General features: G+C 45.2%; 1 protein-coding gene across 1 annotated transcript in view; it reads right to left on the bottom strand.

The window, feature by feature from the left end:
- The window catches only part of LOC116971642 (glutamyl aminopeptidase), a 74,990-nt gene extending 58,404 nt beyond the window's left edge, over positions 1–16,586 (bottom strand). The window contains exon 1 of the mRNA XM_033018855.1: positions 15,627–16,586. Within this exon, the coding sequence (XP_032874746.1) occupies positions 15,627–16,264 (638 nt within the window). The 5' untranslated portion in view covers positions 16,265–16,586. The remainder of the gene's footprint in view (positions 1–15,626) is intronic.
- Positions 16,587–18,491: the final 1,905 nt, after the last annotated feature.

Genomic DNA, 18,491 nt, shown 5'->3' on the forward strand with positions numbered 1-18,491 from the left:
TGAGGAGGATGCTAGGAGACTGCAAGGTGACTTGGATAGGCTGGGTGAGTGGGCAAATGTTTGGCAGGTGCAGTATAATGTGGATAAATGTGAGGTTATTCATTTTGGTGGCAAAAACAGGAAAGCAGACTATTATCTAAATGGTGGCCGACTAGGAAAAGGGGAGATGCAGCGAGACCTGGGTGTCATGGTACACCAGTCATTGAAAGTGGGCATGCAGGTGCAGCAGGCAGTGAAGAAAGCGAATGGTATGTTAGCTTTCATAGCAAAAGGATTTGAGTATAGGAGCAGGGAGGTTCTACTGCAGTTGTACAGGGTCTTGGTGAGACCACACCTGGAGTATTGCGTACAGTTTTGGTCTCCAAATCTGAGGAAGGACATTATTGCCATAGAGGGAGTGCAGAGAAGGTTCACCAGACTGATTCCTGGGATGTCAGGACTGTCTTATGAAGAAAGACTGGATAGACTTGGTTTATACTCTGTAGAATTTAGGAGATTGAGAGGGGATCTTATAGAAACTTACAAAATTCTTAAGGGGTTGGACAGGCTAGATGCAGGAAGATTGCTCCCGATGTTGGGGAAGTCCAGGACAAGGGGTCACAGCTTAAGGATAAGGGGGAAATCCTTTAAAACCGAGATGAGAAGAACTTTTTTCACACAGAGAGTGGTGAATCTCTGGAACTCCCTGCCACAGAGGGTAGTCGAGGCCAGTTCATTGGCTATATTTAAGAGGGAGTTAGATGTGGCCCTTGTGGCTAAGGGGATCAGAGGGTATGGAGAGAAGGCAGGTACGGGATACTGAGTTGGATGATCAGCCATGATCATATTGAATGGCGGTGCAGGCTCGAAGGGCCGAATGGCCTACTCCTGCACCTAATTTCTATGTTTCTATGTTTCTATGTATTTCACCTTTGGTGTCTCACCTTGGGCGTGGCATTGCAATGGATTCAACAGGCAATGGGTTTAATGGTTCAGTAGTATGATTAATAATGCCATTGCGGTGAACTGGTATGTACCATCACAAGAAGAAAAAAACTAGTTAGGTTAGATTTCTTGATTATATGAAAGGAGATAAGCGTAGTTTACTGAGGTCATAGAGACAGAGTGATACAGTGTGGAAACAGGCTCTTCGGCCCATCTTGGCCACACCAGCCAACATGTCCCAGCCACATTAGTCCCACCGGCCCGCGTTTGGTCCATATCCCACCAAACCTGTTCTATCCACGTACCTGTCTCTTTCTTATATGTTGGGATAGTCCCTGTACCGACTACCTCCTCTGGCAGTTTGTTCCATACACCCACCACCCTTTGAGTGAAAAAGTTAACCCTCAGATTCCTATGAAATCTCTTTCCCTTCACCTTAAACCTATGTCCTCTGGTCCTCGATTCACCTAACCTGGCTAAGAGACTCTGCATCTACCCGATCTATTCCTCTCATAATCTTATACACCTCTATAAGATCACCGCTCATCCTCCTGTGCTCCAAGGAATAGAGTCCCAGCCTACTCAACCTCTCCCTATAGCTCCTCTAGACCTGGCAACATCCTCGTAAATCTTCTCTGAATCCTTTCCAGCTTAATAACATATTTTCTGTAACACGGTGCCCAGAACTGAACACAATATTCTAACTGCGGCCTCACCAATGTCATATATAACTGCAACATGACCTGCCATGTGATAGACTGGGTGCAAAAGTGCAAGTTACATCATCATATGCAAGTGGCTCTCAATGGAACAAGCTACAGGCAAGTAAAACCTGGTATATTCACATCTACTCTACCCGTCAACAACGGTAATGAGTTTAATTACTGCCATTGCCTTTTCGCTTGTAAGTCACACCGATTTCAAATTATGCTGAAGCAGATTCTAAATGCAGTTGCAGTATATTTAGTGCTCTTCTGATTATTTTTATTCATAAACAAAGTTCTTGAGAGTTTTGGAGGTCTGCTTTATAAGCATTAGAACAGAATGGAAATAAAGGTAAAAGAGTAAATAAAATGCTTTAAATTGCTTCAAAGATAAATGATATAATTCAACAAAATGCTGACATTTTCATTGACCCAAAAGTGAAATTGATTCTATATTTGTGTTACACCTCTCACAAAAGAAGTCATTATTCTGCCAGTACTGCAATTGTCGACATGATTAGCTTCTGTGGATATTTGGATTCAGCCCCAGATTAAACAGAATCACCAGCTCAATAAGGTCTCCTCCTGGGAACTAATCATAGCATGCTGTTAACATAGTTGGATTTACTAACCGTCTCCACTGAATGTCTGGAGTTTTACTTTTCAGTTCTGCTTATGTTTCAGTGCGACCACGAAAGCAATTCACAAAATAATTCCAATATAAATAAATTAAGCTTAACACTTTACGTGCATTTACGTACACAAGAATCCAACAGCTAGTAATAAAAATCCGTAATATGTTCAGTAAAATATGGTTTAAAAATAACACATGTGGAATATTACATCTGTATTCCAATGTGTTTCAACCCAAGTGTGCGTTCATTACATTTCCAACATATTCAACAAAATAGTCCAAGATTATTATGCATTTATTAAGGTCAATTTTCCACATAGGGAGGCACAATACTTCCTACAAGTATTTTTTTTTAAGTGTGTAAAAAAGGTAATCATGAATCCATTTGAGGATAAAACATAAAGAAAACTGTGATAGGGCCTGAGGAAATGTCTGAGGAATTAAATGTATCTGTGGAGATCACATAAAGCACTGAAGGACATGTCGGGATCTAAGGAATCCCAAAGATCAGCCCTGAACATTGGGGCCTGTGCTTCTAACTCAATGAATTTCATGTTTTACATTGCTCAGAAATCTGTAGTTGGCTTTGCTTCCACACGTAGAGTCATAGAGTGAAACAGTGTGGAAACAGGCCCTTAGGCCTAACTTGCCCACACTGGCCAACAATGTCCCAGCTACACTAGTCCCACTTGCCTGTGCTTGGTCCATATCCCTCCAAACCTGTCCTATCCATGTACTTGCCTAACCGTTTCATAAACAATGGGATAGACCCAGCCGCAATTACCTCCTCTGGCAGCTTGTTCCATACACCCACTGTGTGAAAAGGTTACCCCTCGGATTCCTATTAAACCTTTTCCCCTTCACCTTGAACATATAGCCAGGTCACCATCACCAGAATGTGGATACTTTCTCCCCTCTCCAGGACTATTAAACCCCTGTCCCACTTAGGCAATTTTTTTGGCGACTACAGGTGACTAGGCTGTTGCCACATGGTCGCGGGGTGACGCCTATATGGTCGTGAGTAGTCTCCTCAAGTCCTCTAAAGTGTCATAACGTTTTTCCGGTCGCCACTGGATTTTGTAATGTTCAAAACTTTTTGCCGACTGTGGGCTTGACGTAGCTTGTCTTCTCCTGTCATAGGTGCTGTCATAGGTTGTCGCCAGGATGACGCAGGTTGTCACCATATAACGTTGGGCATCGCCGGGTGCTGACTTCAGTCCATTCCATTGGCGACTACCTACGTCAACCGGCGACAGGTACCGGCGACTAAATTGTCTTCAGTTGTCGCCGACAGGATCGTTGCTTGTCGTAGCTTGTTGCAGGTTGACGTAGGTTGACTTTGTTTGTCGTAGGTTGTTGCCTGTGTGGTCGTAGGTTGATGTAGGTGTGGTTGTAGGTAGACGTCCTAACGGGTCGCCGGTTGTCGATAGCGTGCCGTAGCTTGACGTCGACTAGGTGGTAGGTTGTCGTAGCTTGTCGTACACATTGTCGTAGGGGGGGTCCAGTCACCGCTTTTTCAGAAGCCTGCTACAACTGTGATAGTCGCTGGCAGTCGCCGGAAAAAATCGCCAAACTGGGACCGGCCCGTCAGTCTATCTATCAGCCAATTATAATCTCTTGAAACTTGCAGCAGGTATGTTCTCAGGTCAAACCCTAATTTGTAATCATTGGGCATGCAGACAAAGGTGGACTATTATTATTTTCTGAACTAACCACTATTTAACCAAGCTGAATACCAACTCTGTCACTGCTCCCTACGCTGATCATGACCATACAAGCAAACATCATGCCATTGGTGAGCTAACTGTTATTGATCTCATCTCCTCTGGAGTTCTGCTCTTCACAATGTTAAAGCCCAGTCCCCAACATATGCTAAAGGTTCACAAAATTGCTGGGGAAACTCAGCGGGTGCAGCAGCATCTATGGAGCGAAGGAAATAGGCGACGTTTCGGGCCGAAACCCTTCTTCAGACTGATGGGGGGTGGGGGGGGGGGGGGAAAGAAAGAAGGAAAAGGGGAGGAGGAGGAGGAGCCCGAGGGCGGGCGGATGGGAGGGTGGGAGGAGACAGCTAGAGGGTTAAGGAAGGGGAGGAGACAGCAAGGGCTAGCCAAATTGGGAGAATTCAATGTTAATGCCATAAGGATGCAAGGTCCCCAGACGGAATATGAGGTGCTGTTCCTCCAATTTCCGCTGTTGCTCACTCTGGCAATGGAGGAGACCCAGGACAGAGAGGTCGGATTGTTCCTCAGATTCAAGTCGACAGGATCAATTTTTGCAATTTTAGCAGATTTTTCACTCAAACAGGAACCTGTTAATTGAGTTCAGTATCTTGTAAAATCATGCACATTAGTTATGTCAGGATTAATTTGAGGATATGTCATTTTTTAGCAGTGAGGCAGAGGTTTTTCCCCTGATGTTATTTTTTGCATCCTATTCATGACCTTTTTCCTGACAATAGTCACAAACGTGTGACTAAAACTCCCCTGATGAAGGGGGTGAAATAAATGGGAGAGGATTATCCATTGATATGTCAAATCAAGGGAATTGTATAGCAAAAGGCCATCATTCAGGTTTATCAAAAGTATATGAAGAGTGATGATTTGTCAGATGCTCTGGATGTGGACCAGAACAATGCTTTAGTTGCAAATTAGATACAACACCAACAATGACTGACCAGTTACTCTCTGTAAACCAGACAATGATGGTGGAAGTAACTCAGTGCATAGAGCAACAATAGTAGTACATATTCCATAGCTGTTGAATACTGAAGTAGGTTTGTGGTAATGACTTTGCATGTTGGTTCAAGAACCTGATGATTGATGGGAAGAAGCTGTTCCTGAGCTGTAGGTAATGTTTCACAGGCTCCTATACCTTCTTCCAGATGGTAGCTGACAGAAGAGAGCATGGCCAGAGTATTGTGGGTCTTTGATGATCTGAGCTGGATGCAACCAGTCAGCATGCTCTCCTCTGTACACATCTCTAATAACAACCTGCCAATGAAGACCTCTGTGTCTAAGCAGTCATGGGTATAGAGAGAGTAGACCTCTGGTCCTCCAGTTCATGGTCCACTGGATTTTGCTTCCAGTCACTCTTGGGTCTTGGTAATGCTGAGAGCAGGGTTATTGTTCTGGTACCACTCAGCTAGATTATCGATTGCCCTACTGTACTCTGGCTCATCATTACCCATTATTTAGTTTAGTTTACTTTAGTTTAGTTTCGTTTAGAGATACAGCTCAGAAACAGGCCATTCGGACATGCCGACCAGCGATCCCCGCACATTAACACTATCCTACACACACCGGGGACAATTTACACTTACTGTATCCCAAGCCAATGAAACTACAAACCTGTACGTCTTTGGAGTGTGGGAGGAAACCGAAGATCTCGGAGAAAACCCACGCAGATCACGGGGAGAACGTACAAACTCCGTACAGGCAGCACCCGTAGTCAGGATTGAACCCTGACCTCTGGCGCTGCAAGCGCTGTAAGGCAGCAACACTACCGCTACGCCACCGTGCCATCCTGTGTTCAATTATGTCGGTATCATCGGCAAAGTTAAACATGGAGTTGGAGCTGTGCCTAAGCAGTCATGGGCAGAGAGAAAGTAGAGCAAGGGACTGAGCATGCAGCATTAAGGTGCCCTTCTAAGGCCAAATTTATACTGAAGACAGACAATCATTGCTTTATATGAGTGCAAATAAACTTATGTCAGCATCCATACTCGAGCCGTTGCTTTTTTTTACAATTTTATTTTATGTGCATTTTCCGTTTATACAATATTTACCTGAAGTAAATACATTCTGTCTCCTTTGCAGCCTTCTGAAGTCATATAATTACTTACAGTACAGACCTCTTCAATGTATTGTGTCATCTGGAATTGTTTTTAATCGAGTCTCTGTTGTCAACACCAGATCATTTAGTCAGATCAGTTGGGAGAAGCAACAGGACCAGCAGTAACCGACTGTATGACCAAGCCCACTGTTTATATCCTTCCCTTGAGAAAACCAACCGATGAAAAAAACATTTCAGCACAAATATTTATGAAAAAAAGATGTAGTGAAGAAGTCTGGCGCAGCTGAGGAAGTAAACTATCCCCCCCCCCCCCCCCCCCCCCCAGTTTTCTTCCAGCAGCTGACCAAATTGACAGCCTGGCTAGTTGCCGGATGGGAAATCCAACAGCATAAGGTCGCTGGATATTTTGGATCTGGAGATGGGAGGGAAAGTTGACAGCGGGTCCAGGCAAGGCTTAAGATACAGCAGTTAATATGCAGCTTCATCTGATGGTTTGATCAAATGCCAACATCTATTTCAAGCTGCTCCGACACTCGCTTCACTTCCAAGTTTCCCAAAACTTGGGACGTCCATCTGGCAGCTATTAAATTTGAATTTGGTTGCAGTGGGGAATTTTAATTTATTAATGAAGCACTTCCCTTCTTTGGGAATGCAGTACCGAACTCCCCGAGTAGAATTATGTCCATTTTCACAGGTGCACACACACACGTGGGTCAAGTCAGGGTTGCATTTAAGGTTTGAGTTGTGTCATCCGCTCTCCTTCTCATTCACTGTGTCCTCTCCACAGCTTTATTTCTGGCCTGCCACCGTGGCATTCACACCACTGGTCTCAATTCTATCAAAATATCAAATTATTTAGCATCTGTTTGATGCCTCTTGAGAATCTATACAACATCCGAAGTATCTAAAGAACTCAGATGAAATGTATCAAAAGTCATGAATTTACACATATTAATGGCAGTGATTTCTTAAATGTTCTGTGCTTTTCTAGGAGAGGATTGGTCTTATCTTTTCTGCCTCATCAACTGTCAACCCAAATTTCCACCAACCCTGGTTGTGTGGCAATAAATTATATCTATCTATCTATCTATCTATCTATCTATCTATCTATCTATCTATCTATCTATCTATCTATCTATCTATCTATCTATCTATCTATCTATCTTATTTTTTGTATATATTATGATTTGTGTTTAATAACTGGTCACTATCATAAGTGGATCTAACACTTTCTGTTCAATATCCGAAATGATAAATAGAAAATGCCATGGCTGAGGCACCATAACATAAATACAGGCTGCATGTACTACTTAAGGCAAGCTCGCAAAGCTGACTTTATACACGTGCCTGCTGTAAATAGTGCAAATTTAAAGCCAGTAATTTCTTCCTGTGGAGATAGTCACAAAATGCTGGAATTACTCAGCGGGACAGGCAGCATTTCAGGAGAGAAGGAATGGGTGACATTTCAGGTCGAGATCCTTCTTGACTGTCAGTGGAGAGGGAAGCTAGAGATATGGAAGGGTACAAAGAGCATGTAAGGTGTGAAAAGGTGTGAAAAGGACAGATTAAAGATGATTAAAGCAGATTACAGCAAGGAACTGTACATACATGGTTCGTTGATGGATGAGGGGAAGGCATACAAAAATTAATCAGGAGCACAAGTAATCAGTAGAAGAACTAGGGTGGGGAGGGACAGAGAGAGAGGGAAAGCCAGAGTTTCTTGAAGTTAGAGAAATCAATATTCATACCGCTGGGTTATAAGAAACCCAAGCAAAATATCAGGTGCTGTTCCTCCAATTTGCGTTTGGCCTCACTGTGACAGTGGAGGAGGCCCAGGGCAGAAAGGTCAGTGTGGGAATGGGAGGTGGAGTTAAAGTGTTTAGGAACCGGGAAATCGTGTAGGCCTAGGTGGACTGAGCGAAGGTGTTCAGCAAAACGATAGCGCGGTCTGCGCTTGGTCTCATCGCCATGTAGAAGTCCACACCGAGATTAATGGATACAGTAGATGAGGTCGGAGGTGGTACGAGTGAATTTCTGCCTCATCAGAAAGGGCTGTTGGTGTCCTTGGACGGAGTCGAGGGAGGGGGTTTTGGGACTAGTGTTGCATCTCCTGCGGTTGCAGGGGAAAGTACTGCGGAGGGGTAGTTAGGGGGGGAAGGGATGAGTTAACCTGGGAGGTGCGGAGAGAACGGTCTCTACGGAAAGTGGAAAGGGGTGGAGATGGGAAGTTGTGGCTAGTGGTGGAATCCCGTTGGAGGTGGCGAAAATGTTGGAGGATTATGTGCTGCGTGCGACGGCTGATGGGGTGAAGGTGAGGACAAGGGGGGGCTCTGTCCCTGTTGCGACTAGGAGGAGGGATAGCAAAGGCTACAGGATACCAAGGAGACCCGTGTGAGGACCTCATCTATGATGGAAGAAAGGAACCCCCATGCCCTACAGAATGAGGATATCTCGGATGTCTTGGTATGGAACATCTCAATTTGGGCGCAGATGTGGCATAGACATAGGAATTGGGAGTAGGGGATAGAGTCTAATGGGAAGATCTATAGTCTAGATAGCTTCGGGAGTCAGTGGGTACATAATAGATGTCAGTTGATAGTCTATGTCCTGTGATGGAGACGGTGAGATCAAGAACAGGAAGTGAGATGTCGGAGACGGTCCGTCAATTTATGTGCAGGATGGAAATTGCTCTTTGAACATAAAAACAATAAAAATACACATTTGCAATAATCCAAAATGAAAATTCAATGGTGGACTAAATGGCCCTTCAATCACAAATAGTAGGTAAACATTTCTACACATAATTTCTGAAATAATTGAGTAAAGGGAAATACTTTTTGTTTTAATTTGCATCTAATTAGTGTTCCACCCATATTAATTTTTCTTCAATTTCAAACCAGTGGTATACATATGACATGACACCTTATCTGTAAGATTTTATGCATGTTTCCAATGTCATTGGAGGTCAAATATGCCAAGTACTTCCACTGGCAGGTAGGTAACTTTATTTCCTTCTCGGAAAAAAAAAAAACATTTCTAGGGATCACTTTCCTCCACAGTGCTGGAAGAACTTAAAGGATCAGGCAACACCACTGGCAGATATGGGATACGTGATGTTTCTGACCAGGTTTCTTTTTCAGATTGATGCAAGTAGGGGGGGAGAGCACGAAGAGAGATTAGAGTGGAACAAAACCTAGCATGGATACAGATGAGGGGGGTTGATTGGCAGACTGGTGGACATAGACCAGAGATGAAAAAGAGACAAGAGGCAGTGAGATTAGGAGCTAAGAGGTGTGAAATATGAGGCCAGTGGAAGGGTTAAAGGTGGAAAGGGACGGGGAATATACTGTTTGTGTGAAATTTGCATGTTCTTCATGTGACCACATGGGTTTCAGCAGGATGTTCCAGTTTACTCCTAATCCCAACGACATCTTGATTTATCGGAAAATTGGCTTTCGTAAATTGCCCCTAGAGTGTAGGTGAGTAGATGTGAAAGTGTGATACCATAGAACTCGTGTGAATAGGTGATTAATAGTGGGGTGCACGAAACGGGCTGAAGAGCCTGTTTCCACGCTGTGTCTTTCAATCAATGAACTGCTGTGTCCTCCAGTTTGCTTGTGATCTAACTCTGGTAATTGAGGCCCAAGACAGAAAGGTCAGCAATGGGAAGGGAAGGGGAGTTTAAATGGCCTCCTTATATATCTCATTGATGTAAAGGAGGCCACATCGGGTAGTACTGAAGGCAGGAGATGAGGTTAGAGGAGGTACATATGAACCTCTGGATGAGGTTAGAGGAAGTGCATGTCAACCTTTGCCGGGGATCCGTCATGATGCAAAGCCAGCAGAAGGATGAAATGACAATTACAATGTAATGGTTTGCTATTATCAGAAATAGGAAGATGTTCTCCTTCATTTCAGTTTCAACACTTGAATATATAATTTTCTACCACAAGGTTAGACCTTATGGTAGGGACGGATGGATCTTACTTCCCCATGATGATTGCCAGGCTACTTCCAGTGTATAAAATAAGTGGTGTGGAACAACACAAACTATTGGAAGAAAATGCTGGAAGGACTCAGCACGTCAGATAATACCTGTGTAAAGAGAAACAGAATGAACATCTCAGGTCAAGACACTTCAGAGCTGGAAAAGGGAGAACACAAGTGAGCTTGAACTTGCAGAGATTGGGAGAGGAACTGATAAAACAAAGACAATATATGTAACAGTACAGTATTTTAAAACATATTGTCCCTATGACAAATCTCTCTTTTTTTTTTCCACTTTCAAAGTTGTCATTTTACTAAACAGACAAGTCTCCAAAGGTTTATTTGTCAGGTTTAAATTGGTTTGACAAGAAACACACTCCCTCTCTCTCTCCCTCCCTCTTTCTTTTTCTCTTTCCTTTTCTTTCTTTCCCTCATACACACACTCAAACTACCCTCATTAATCTAATGACCAGATGGCTCATTTACAGTTTATCGCAACACTATCCTATCCTATGAGATATTATCTATTCAATATTATGAAACATGGATAAGGAAAGGCTCTTCGCCCACTTTAACAGCAACTGAGTAGATGCATGAGGTTTCCGTAACTGTTTTACTTGGCAAGTTTTTTTTTTCCTTTGGATAGGTGAATGTCATTTTAGAACAGCAACAGAACAACTTGTACAAGAGGCGAGGCTAAGTCTGGGCCATAGTTCATTATCAAAGCAGCTGGACCACAGGCAATGTCGTCTTTCTTGCCAAGAGTTGCATGTTTAGACAAAATAAAACAGGTTGTGTCTGTATTCTCAGGTCTGAACAAATGATAACATTGGAAGAAGAGCAGGAGCATTTGGTGTACTGGACAGCAGTTAGCCATTACTCAATATTGGTTAGTGCCGCTCATCAGATCATGATTAGGAAAGAATTCCAAGACTAAGGAATGGGTGACATTTTGGGTCAAGACCCTTCTTCAGACTGGTCAGGGGTGAGGGAAATCAGACTATGAAAGTACATCAGTCTATGAAAGTAAGCATGCAGGTACAGCAGGCAGTGAAGAAAGCAAATGGCATGTTGGCCTTTATAACAAGAGGAATCAAATATAGGAGCAAAGAGGTCCTCCTGCAGTTGTACAGAGCCCTAATGAGACCACACCTGGAGTATTGTGTGCAGTTTTGGTCCCCTAATTTGAGGAAGGACATTCTTGCTATTGAGGGAGTGCAGCGTAGGTTTACAAGCTTAATTCCTGGGATGGAGGGACTGTCATGTGCTGAGAGAATGGAGCAGCTGGGTTTGTACACTCTGGAGTTTAGAAGGATGAGAGGATATCTCATTGAAACATAAGATTGTTAAGGGCTGGGGCACGCTAGAGGGAGGAAACATGTTCCCGATGTTGGGGGAGTCCAGAACCAGGGGCCACAGTTTAAGAATAAGGAGTAAGCCCTTTAGAACGGAGACGAGGAAACACTTTTTCTCACAGAGAGTGGTGAGTCTGTGGAATTCTCTGCCTCAGAGGGCGGTGGTGGCAGGTTCTCTGGATGCTTTCAAGAGAGAGCTAGATACGGTTCTTAAAGATAGCGGAGTCAGGGGATATGGGGAGAAGGCATGAACGGGGTACTGATTGGGGATGATCTCATTGAATGGCGGTGCTGGCTCGAAGGGCCGAATGGCCTACTCCTGCACCTATTGTCTATTGTTTATTATTGAAATACATAGATAAGGAAGTGTAAGGTGTGATAATAGGACAAAGGGAATGGAGATCAAAGAAAATGTAGAATAGATCATTGTTAGCTGGGAGAAGGTAAAATGTCATCGGAGGCAGTTAGACTAGTCGGAGAACTGGGAAGGGGGAGGGATGGAGAGAGAGGGAAAGCAAGGGTGACTTGAAGTTAGAGAAGTTAATGTTCATACCACTGGGGTGTAAGTTGCCCAAGTGAAATATGAGGTTTGTTTCCTCCAATTTGTGTTGGGCCTCACTCTGAGGAGGCCCAGGCCTGAAAGGTCAGTATGGGAATGGGAGGGTGACGTAAAGTGTTGAGCAACTGATTTAAGGGTACAGACCAGCTCTGTTTGCAGAAATGATTAAATTGCCAAAATATTTCAATAGCTGTAAAGTCCTTTAAAATATCCTGAGATTGTGCAAGACACCATACGTGTATATCCCATTTTCCTGTTACAAAGTACACTTTGACATTTAGAACACAACTCTAGCAATCTTAGTGTCATCTGCAAACTTACTAAGCAATCATATAAGACAAAAATGCTGGAGAAACTCAGCGGGTGAGGCAGCATTTATGGAGCGAACGAAATAGGCAATGTATCAGGTCGAGGCTTGCCTATTTCAATCGCTCCATAGATGCTGCCTCACCCACTGAGTTTCTCCAGCATTTTTGTCTACCTTCGATATTCCAGCATCTGCAGTTGCTTCTTAAGCAATTATATGTATTCATAAATAACAGAGGTCCCGGCACAGATCCCTACAGATCTCCACTGGCCATAGACCTCCAACCTAAATAATGCCCACCCATCACAGCCCTCTGTCTATTAACAAGGCAGTTCTTGATCTATAAACCAAGTCACCATGAAGTGATATGGGCAGAATTATGCCATTCGGCCCATCAAATCTACTCCACCATTCAATCATGGCTGATCTGTCTTTCACTCTTAACCCCATTCTCTTGCCTTCTCCCCATAATCCCATGACATCTATGTGTCTTAATCTTCTGGATCAGCCTACCATAGGGGACTATCTTACCTAAATCCATGTAGACAATATCACCCTAACACTCTACCCTCATCGCTCATCTCAGTCACCTCTTGGTATTAATGCAGTAAATAATTTCTTGATATTAGGGCAGCAAATCGGCTAAGACAGGAAACTGGCATCGAAGAGTAAGGACTTCAGGAGGAGGAGGAGATGGATCATCTGCTTGGCTCTTATGAGTGATGGTGGCTTCAGCCTATAACCATGCATTGGGAATTGTTTATTGAATTGAATTGAATTGAATCCCTTTATTGTCATTCAGACCTTACGGTCTGAACGAAATTTCGTGCCTGCAGTCATACATACATCATACAATAATAAACAACAGTAAACACAAATTAACGTCCACCACAGTGTATCCACCAAGCACCTCCTCACTGTGGTGGAGGCAAAAAATCTTAGGGTTACTGTCTCTTCCCTCCTCTTCTCCCTCTGCGCTGAGGCGATTCCCCACCGGGCGATGGCACAACAGTCCCGCGGCTCACCGAACCCCGCAACGGGCCGGCTCAAACACCGCGGCCCGGGGGTGGTCGAAGCTGCCGCCCTCCAGTCCAGCATACGCAGCCGCTGGCCCGCGGCTGAACCCAGGACTCAGGTCACCGCCGCCAGAACGCCGTCCCAGCCACCGGAGCACCGTTCCAGCCCCGAGCCGGATCGCCCTCACGTGAGTGCCGTTCTCCCTCGGGCTGGGCCACTCCGACGGGAGTGCCGTTCCTCCCTCGGGCTGGGCCACTCCGACGGGAGTGCCGTTCCTCCCTCGGGCTGGGCCACTCCGACGGGAGTGCCGTTCTCCCTCGGGCTGGGCCACTCCGACGGGAGTGCCACAGCCCCTCGCGGGAGAGTCTTGGCCCCTCGCCAGGCCGTCCTCACGGGAGCGCAGTTCCAGCCCCGAGCTGGGCCCCCCTCACGGGAGCGAACCCAGGGCAAGCCCTGACAGGCTGCCTCCGGAGTCCCGAGGTCGCCAGCTCCGCCATTAGGCCTCAGCGCAGACGGAGGCAGAGAGGGGGGGATACGATGAAAAAGTCGTATTCCCCCCAAGGGAGAGACAGCAAACCCCTTTTCAACCCCCCACCCCCCCCCCCCCCACATAAACACAACCTAAAAACCAAAAACGCAACTACACAAAACGAAAAAAACAACACAAAAAAGTAAAGACAAACGGACTGCAGGCAAGCCGCAGCCGTTCCCAGCGCCGCCACTTCCGGAGTGCAACTTTTCTCCTTCTTTCTCTTAATTAAGTTATCGACCAGGATTGATTGAGGAACAAGCAGAGTTTTGAACTGTTCGGCAGGCTGTGTTTTACTTTGTTCTATCTATAACATGCCACTTCCTCAGTTTGGAATGTCATAGAGTCATAGAGTGATTCAGTGTGGAAACAGGCCCTTTGGCCCAATTTGCCCACACCGACCAACATGTCCCAGCTACACTAGTCCCACCTGCCTGCGTTTGGTCCATATCCCTCCAAACTTGTCCCATCCGTATACCTATTCACCTGTTTCTTAAACATTGGAATAGTCCCAACCTTATTAGTCTGTCTATATATGAAGGATAAATGTTAATGTGATCATGTGGAAAAACCTTGCTCCTCTTCAAAAAGTACCAAATGACATATTTCATCCACATGACAATGGAAAAGGCAGGTTTATACAAAAAAAATGGTACATCGAACTGTTGAATACTTCCTCAGAATGGTTTGATCTAAATATATCCCAAAACTTTAAGTGTGATTTGAAGCAATATTTTTCTGATTTGGGGAAAGATGCATAGAGTGGTTAACAGCAGGGAAACAGATCCTTCAGCCCAACTTGCCCACACAAGCCAACAATGTCCCAGCTACACTAGTCCCACCTGCCTGCATTTGGTCCATTTCACTCCAAGCATGTCCTACGCATGTACCTGTGTAACTGTTTCTTAAATTTTGGGATAGTCCCAGCCTCAACTGCCTCCTCTGGCAGCTTGTTCCATACATCCACCTCCCTTTGTGTGAAAATGTTACCCCTCAGATTCCTATTAAATCGTTTCCGCTTCACCTCAAACCTATGCCCTCTGGTCCGCGATTAACCTACTCTGGGCAAGAGACTCTGTGCATCTCGATCTATTCCTCTGATAATCTTATACACCTCTATAAGATCACGATAAAGATCACTTAAGATATGTCAATCGGAGGAAAAGTAGTGTTCATGAAACTACTGCAAGAATACATCGGTTTGCCTCCCCTACCTAAAATAGCCACGATTTTCCTATTTATAGAACCGCGAGCACCATTGATCTGAGATCCTGGAAGCAGAATCGTACCATTTGTCACTTAACCAGTGAAGTAAATTGAGTAAAATATAAGCACAGCGCCGAGGAGCTCCGCTCTCTGCACGTGTAGCGCATCTATATTTAATATCCTCCTCCGTAGCAGTTCAAATGCCTGGGCACGCGAAACGAGGAGTTTCCATCCTTCATGCCAAGTACTATGTTGCACTCTGGGGTACAAGTGGTTGAATGGGGACGGGGTTCGCTTTCCTCCAATTCCCCCCGCGCACCCTGGCACAAAAATCCCATGGGATGCATCACCAAGATCTACCCGGAGAGCAAAGGCGGCGAGACAGACCTTCCTCAATGAGAGATGGGATCCACAGAAGGACCGATTGACAAAATGCTACTGATAGACACAAGAAGCTGGAGCAACTCAGCGGGACATGGAGCATCTCTGGAGAGGAGGAAAGGGTGACGTTTCGGGTCGAGACCCTTCCTAGACAAAAAAAAAATGTTGCATTCCTCCTTCCCAATTGCCTGTTTCCATTGAAAAGCGGCAAAAGCAATCGCGGAAACTTACTTGACAATGTTGTTTTCCACGTATGTGGTCTTGTAGAAGCCGACCAGTGATCCCAGCAGACTGCTGTGGAAGTGCAGAGTGAGCAGATACTCGTGGCCGGCGAGGGTGGCGGGCAGTTCCTCCTCGGCTTCAACCACCAGGTACTGGTGGGCTCTGTACTCGAAGCAGCGGCGCAAGGCGAGCGGGGTGGGCGAAGCCAGGCTGCCGCCGCGGCTGAGGGTGGGCAGCGCGGTCAGTCTGCCTTCCTTGGTGTGCAGCCAAATGTACTTGGTGGGCCGGGTGGTGTGGATGTGGACGACCACCGTGCCGGTGTAGAAGCCTCCCTCCATGTCGGGCTTGAGCTCCAGCTGGTAGTGCTTCGGCTCGATGTAGTCCGGCAGCCGAAAGTTGCTCCACGGCCCGTCCGGGTCGGCGTGGGGAGGGCAGTAGTCGGTGGCCGGCGGCTGCTGGGTGCTGCCTGGGCTGGCCGGGGTGGTCACCGTCTCCTCATCGCACACGTTAGTGCGGCCGCTCAGCCCCACACCCAGCCCCACGGCCAGGCCCACAGCGACCACCACCCCGCACAGGACGATGGCGATGTACTTGTATTTGAAGCATCTTTCCTTACGCTCCCCCTCGTCGTAGTCGATACGCTGCATGATTTGCTGGCCGCCCCCACGGGTTGGCACGGCGGCAAAATAATATATATATATATATATATAATATATATCAGCGACCGACCCCCGTAACGCGCGGGAAGTGGGGAGGGGAACGAAAAAAGAAAGAAGAAAGAAAAAGTTTGGTGGCCTGAAGGAACGGCGTCCCAGTTCGTACTGCACGTAGCGGGATGTCTTCCAGTGGGTTAAATATGAAACGGCGGCGGGTTAATTAGTGAGGAGAAGCTCAGCTTTCAGAGGTCGACGGCGAGTCAACACCCAGGAGCGAGTCCAGGGATGCAAAGTGCAAGCTGTGTGTTTAACTATTCACACTCACCTTGAATCCTCGGGAACTTCACTGCGACCTTTTTATAGGGGTTAAAAAATGTATGCAGATTATTTCGCGGGTGCAAAATAAAATAATAACTTATGTGTGTGTGTGTGTGTGTGTTTTTTATTGCTCGCTTGTGTGGGAACATAGTTGTGTTTGTTTTTATCGTGTTCTCTTCTTCTGGACTCAAGCCAACATAACCCCGGGGGAACCAACTCACCCTGAATGATACGAATGGCAACTTTTATCTAATTTAGAATTTTGCCGTTATGTACCCCTCAAGGAAAATTGCACCCTTTTTGCAATAATTGTAATACTTTCTAAGGATAGTCCATCACATTCGCATGCTAGTTCAGGTACTTTGAGGCAAATCTGTGTCCTTCGATAGAATACATTTCCTTGTTTGGCTCTCCTGCGAAGACTGGCATCCGCGCCACAGAAGTAGAACAAAGCACTCTGGGCTGATATAAAACATATTTAACGCATCTCATTTCCAATAATTCAGTTGCTTCGCATTTCCCGTGCCGTCCCACCCGCAGAGCATCCTCACATCTTCAGTCACGATGAACGGTACTCTTTTATTCGTTAATGCGGGACCCAAAAGACTCCCAGGGCTTTGAGAATCAGTCCTAAAATTTGCATTGAATTACCAAAACTTAAAATGCGCCGTAATATCCAATAGCCTACTGCATGTCCAAAATTTATGAAAACTGATACATTGGTGGCTTTCCAATACATTGTGGCCTGGACCTCTCTTGGGGTTTGTCTGGCTTCTTTCCAGTTCATATCATTAGTTTCGGTGACTTATTTAACTCACAATTTCCTCAGCATTATTCTTTTTTTTTAAACTCAATTCACCTCTCAGTACTTCTTTTTCAGAGCTTCTCATTTAGTTGCAGGAATCTAAATAAATTTGCCACGACTTTTTCCTTGTTCTCCCCAACCACAACTTCACAAGTCATAGTAGAATTAGACCATTCGGCCCATCGTGCATGCTCCGCCATTCAATCATGGCTGATCAAGTTGGCAATATGCAGAGTACTGCCCTGCCGACTACAAATTCAGAAGGTTCAGAAGGATCTCTGCATCCTAATCCCATTTCCCTGCCTCTCCCCATAACCCTTGACACCCGTTCTAATCAAGAATTTGGCCGTCTTTGCCTTAAAAATATCCACTGACTTGGCCTCCACAGCCCTCTGTGGCAATGAGTTTCACAGATTAACTACCCTCTGACTAAAGAACTTCCTCCTCATCTCCTTTGTAAAAGAGCACCCTTTAATTCTGAGGCTATGACCTCTGGTCCTAGACTCTCCCACTAGTGGAAACATCCTCTCCACATCCATTCTCTATGCCTTTCATTATTCTGTAAGTTTCAATGAGGTCCACCCCTCAACTTTCTAAACTCCACTGACTTGGCCTCCACAGCCCTCCGTGGCAATGTTCCACAGATTAACTACTCTCTGTCTAAAGACCCACCTTCCTTTATACTGTAATAGCAGGTCAAGCAACATCTATGGAATGCTAAATAGTTAATGTTTCAAGGTTGAAACCTTTTGTTGGAACTCCCCACAGTTGCTGACTGACCTGCTGAATCTTTACACCATTTTCTGTTATTATTTCAGTTTTTTATTCCAGCATATTTTTTTATTAAAAAAAAAATCTCATTATTCCATTTTCCTACTTTTCAAAGTATTTTTGAACTTACAAAAGTGCCCTCAAATTACCTGCTGAATTACTTTCCATTTCTCATTTAGCCCTTTCGCCACAAAGTGTTTAAGAAGGAACTCAGCGGGTGAGGCAGCATCTATGGAGCGAAGGAAATAGGCAATGTTTCGGGTCGAAACCTTTCTTCAGGCCATAAAGCCCTGTTTTTTTTTTTACAAGAACCACATTTGCTAC

Source organism: Amblyraja radiata, chromosome 1 (genome assembly GCF_010909765.2).
Source record: "Amblyraja radiata isolate CabotCenter1 chromosome 1, sAmbRad1.1.pri, whole genome shotgun sequence".
NCBI classification, from domain to species: Eukaryota; Metazoa; Chordata; class Chondrichthyes; order Rajiformes; family Rajidae; genus Amblyraja; species Amblyraja radiata.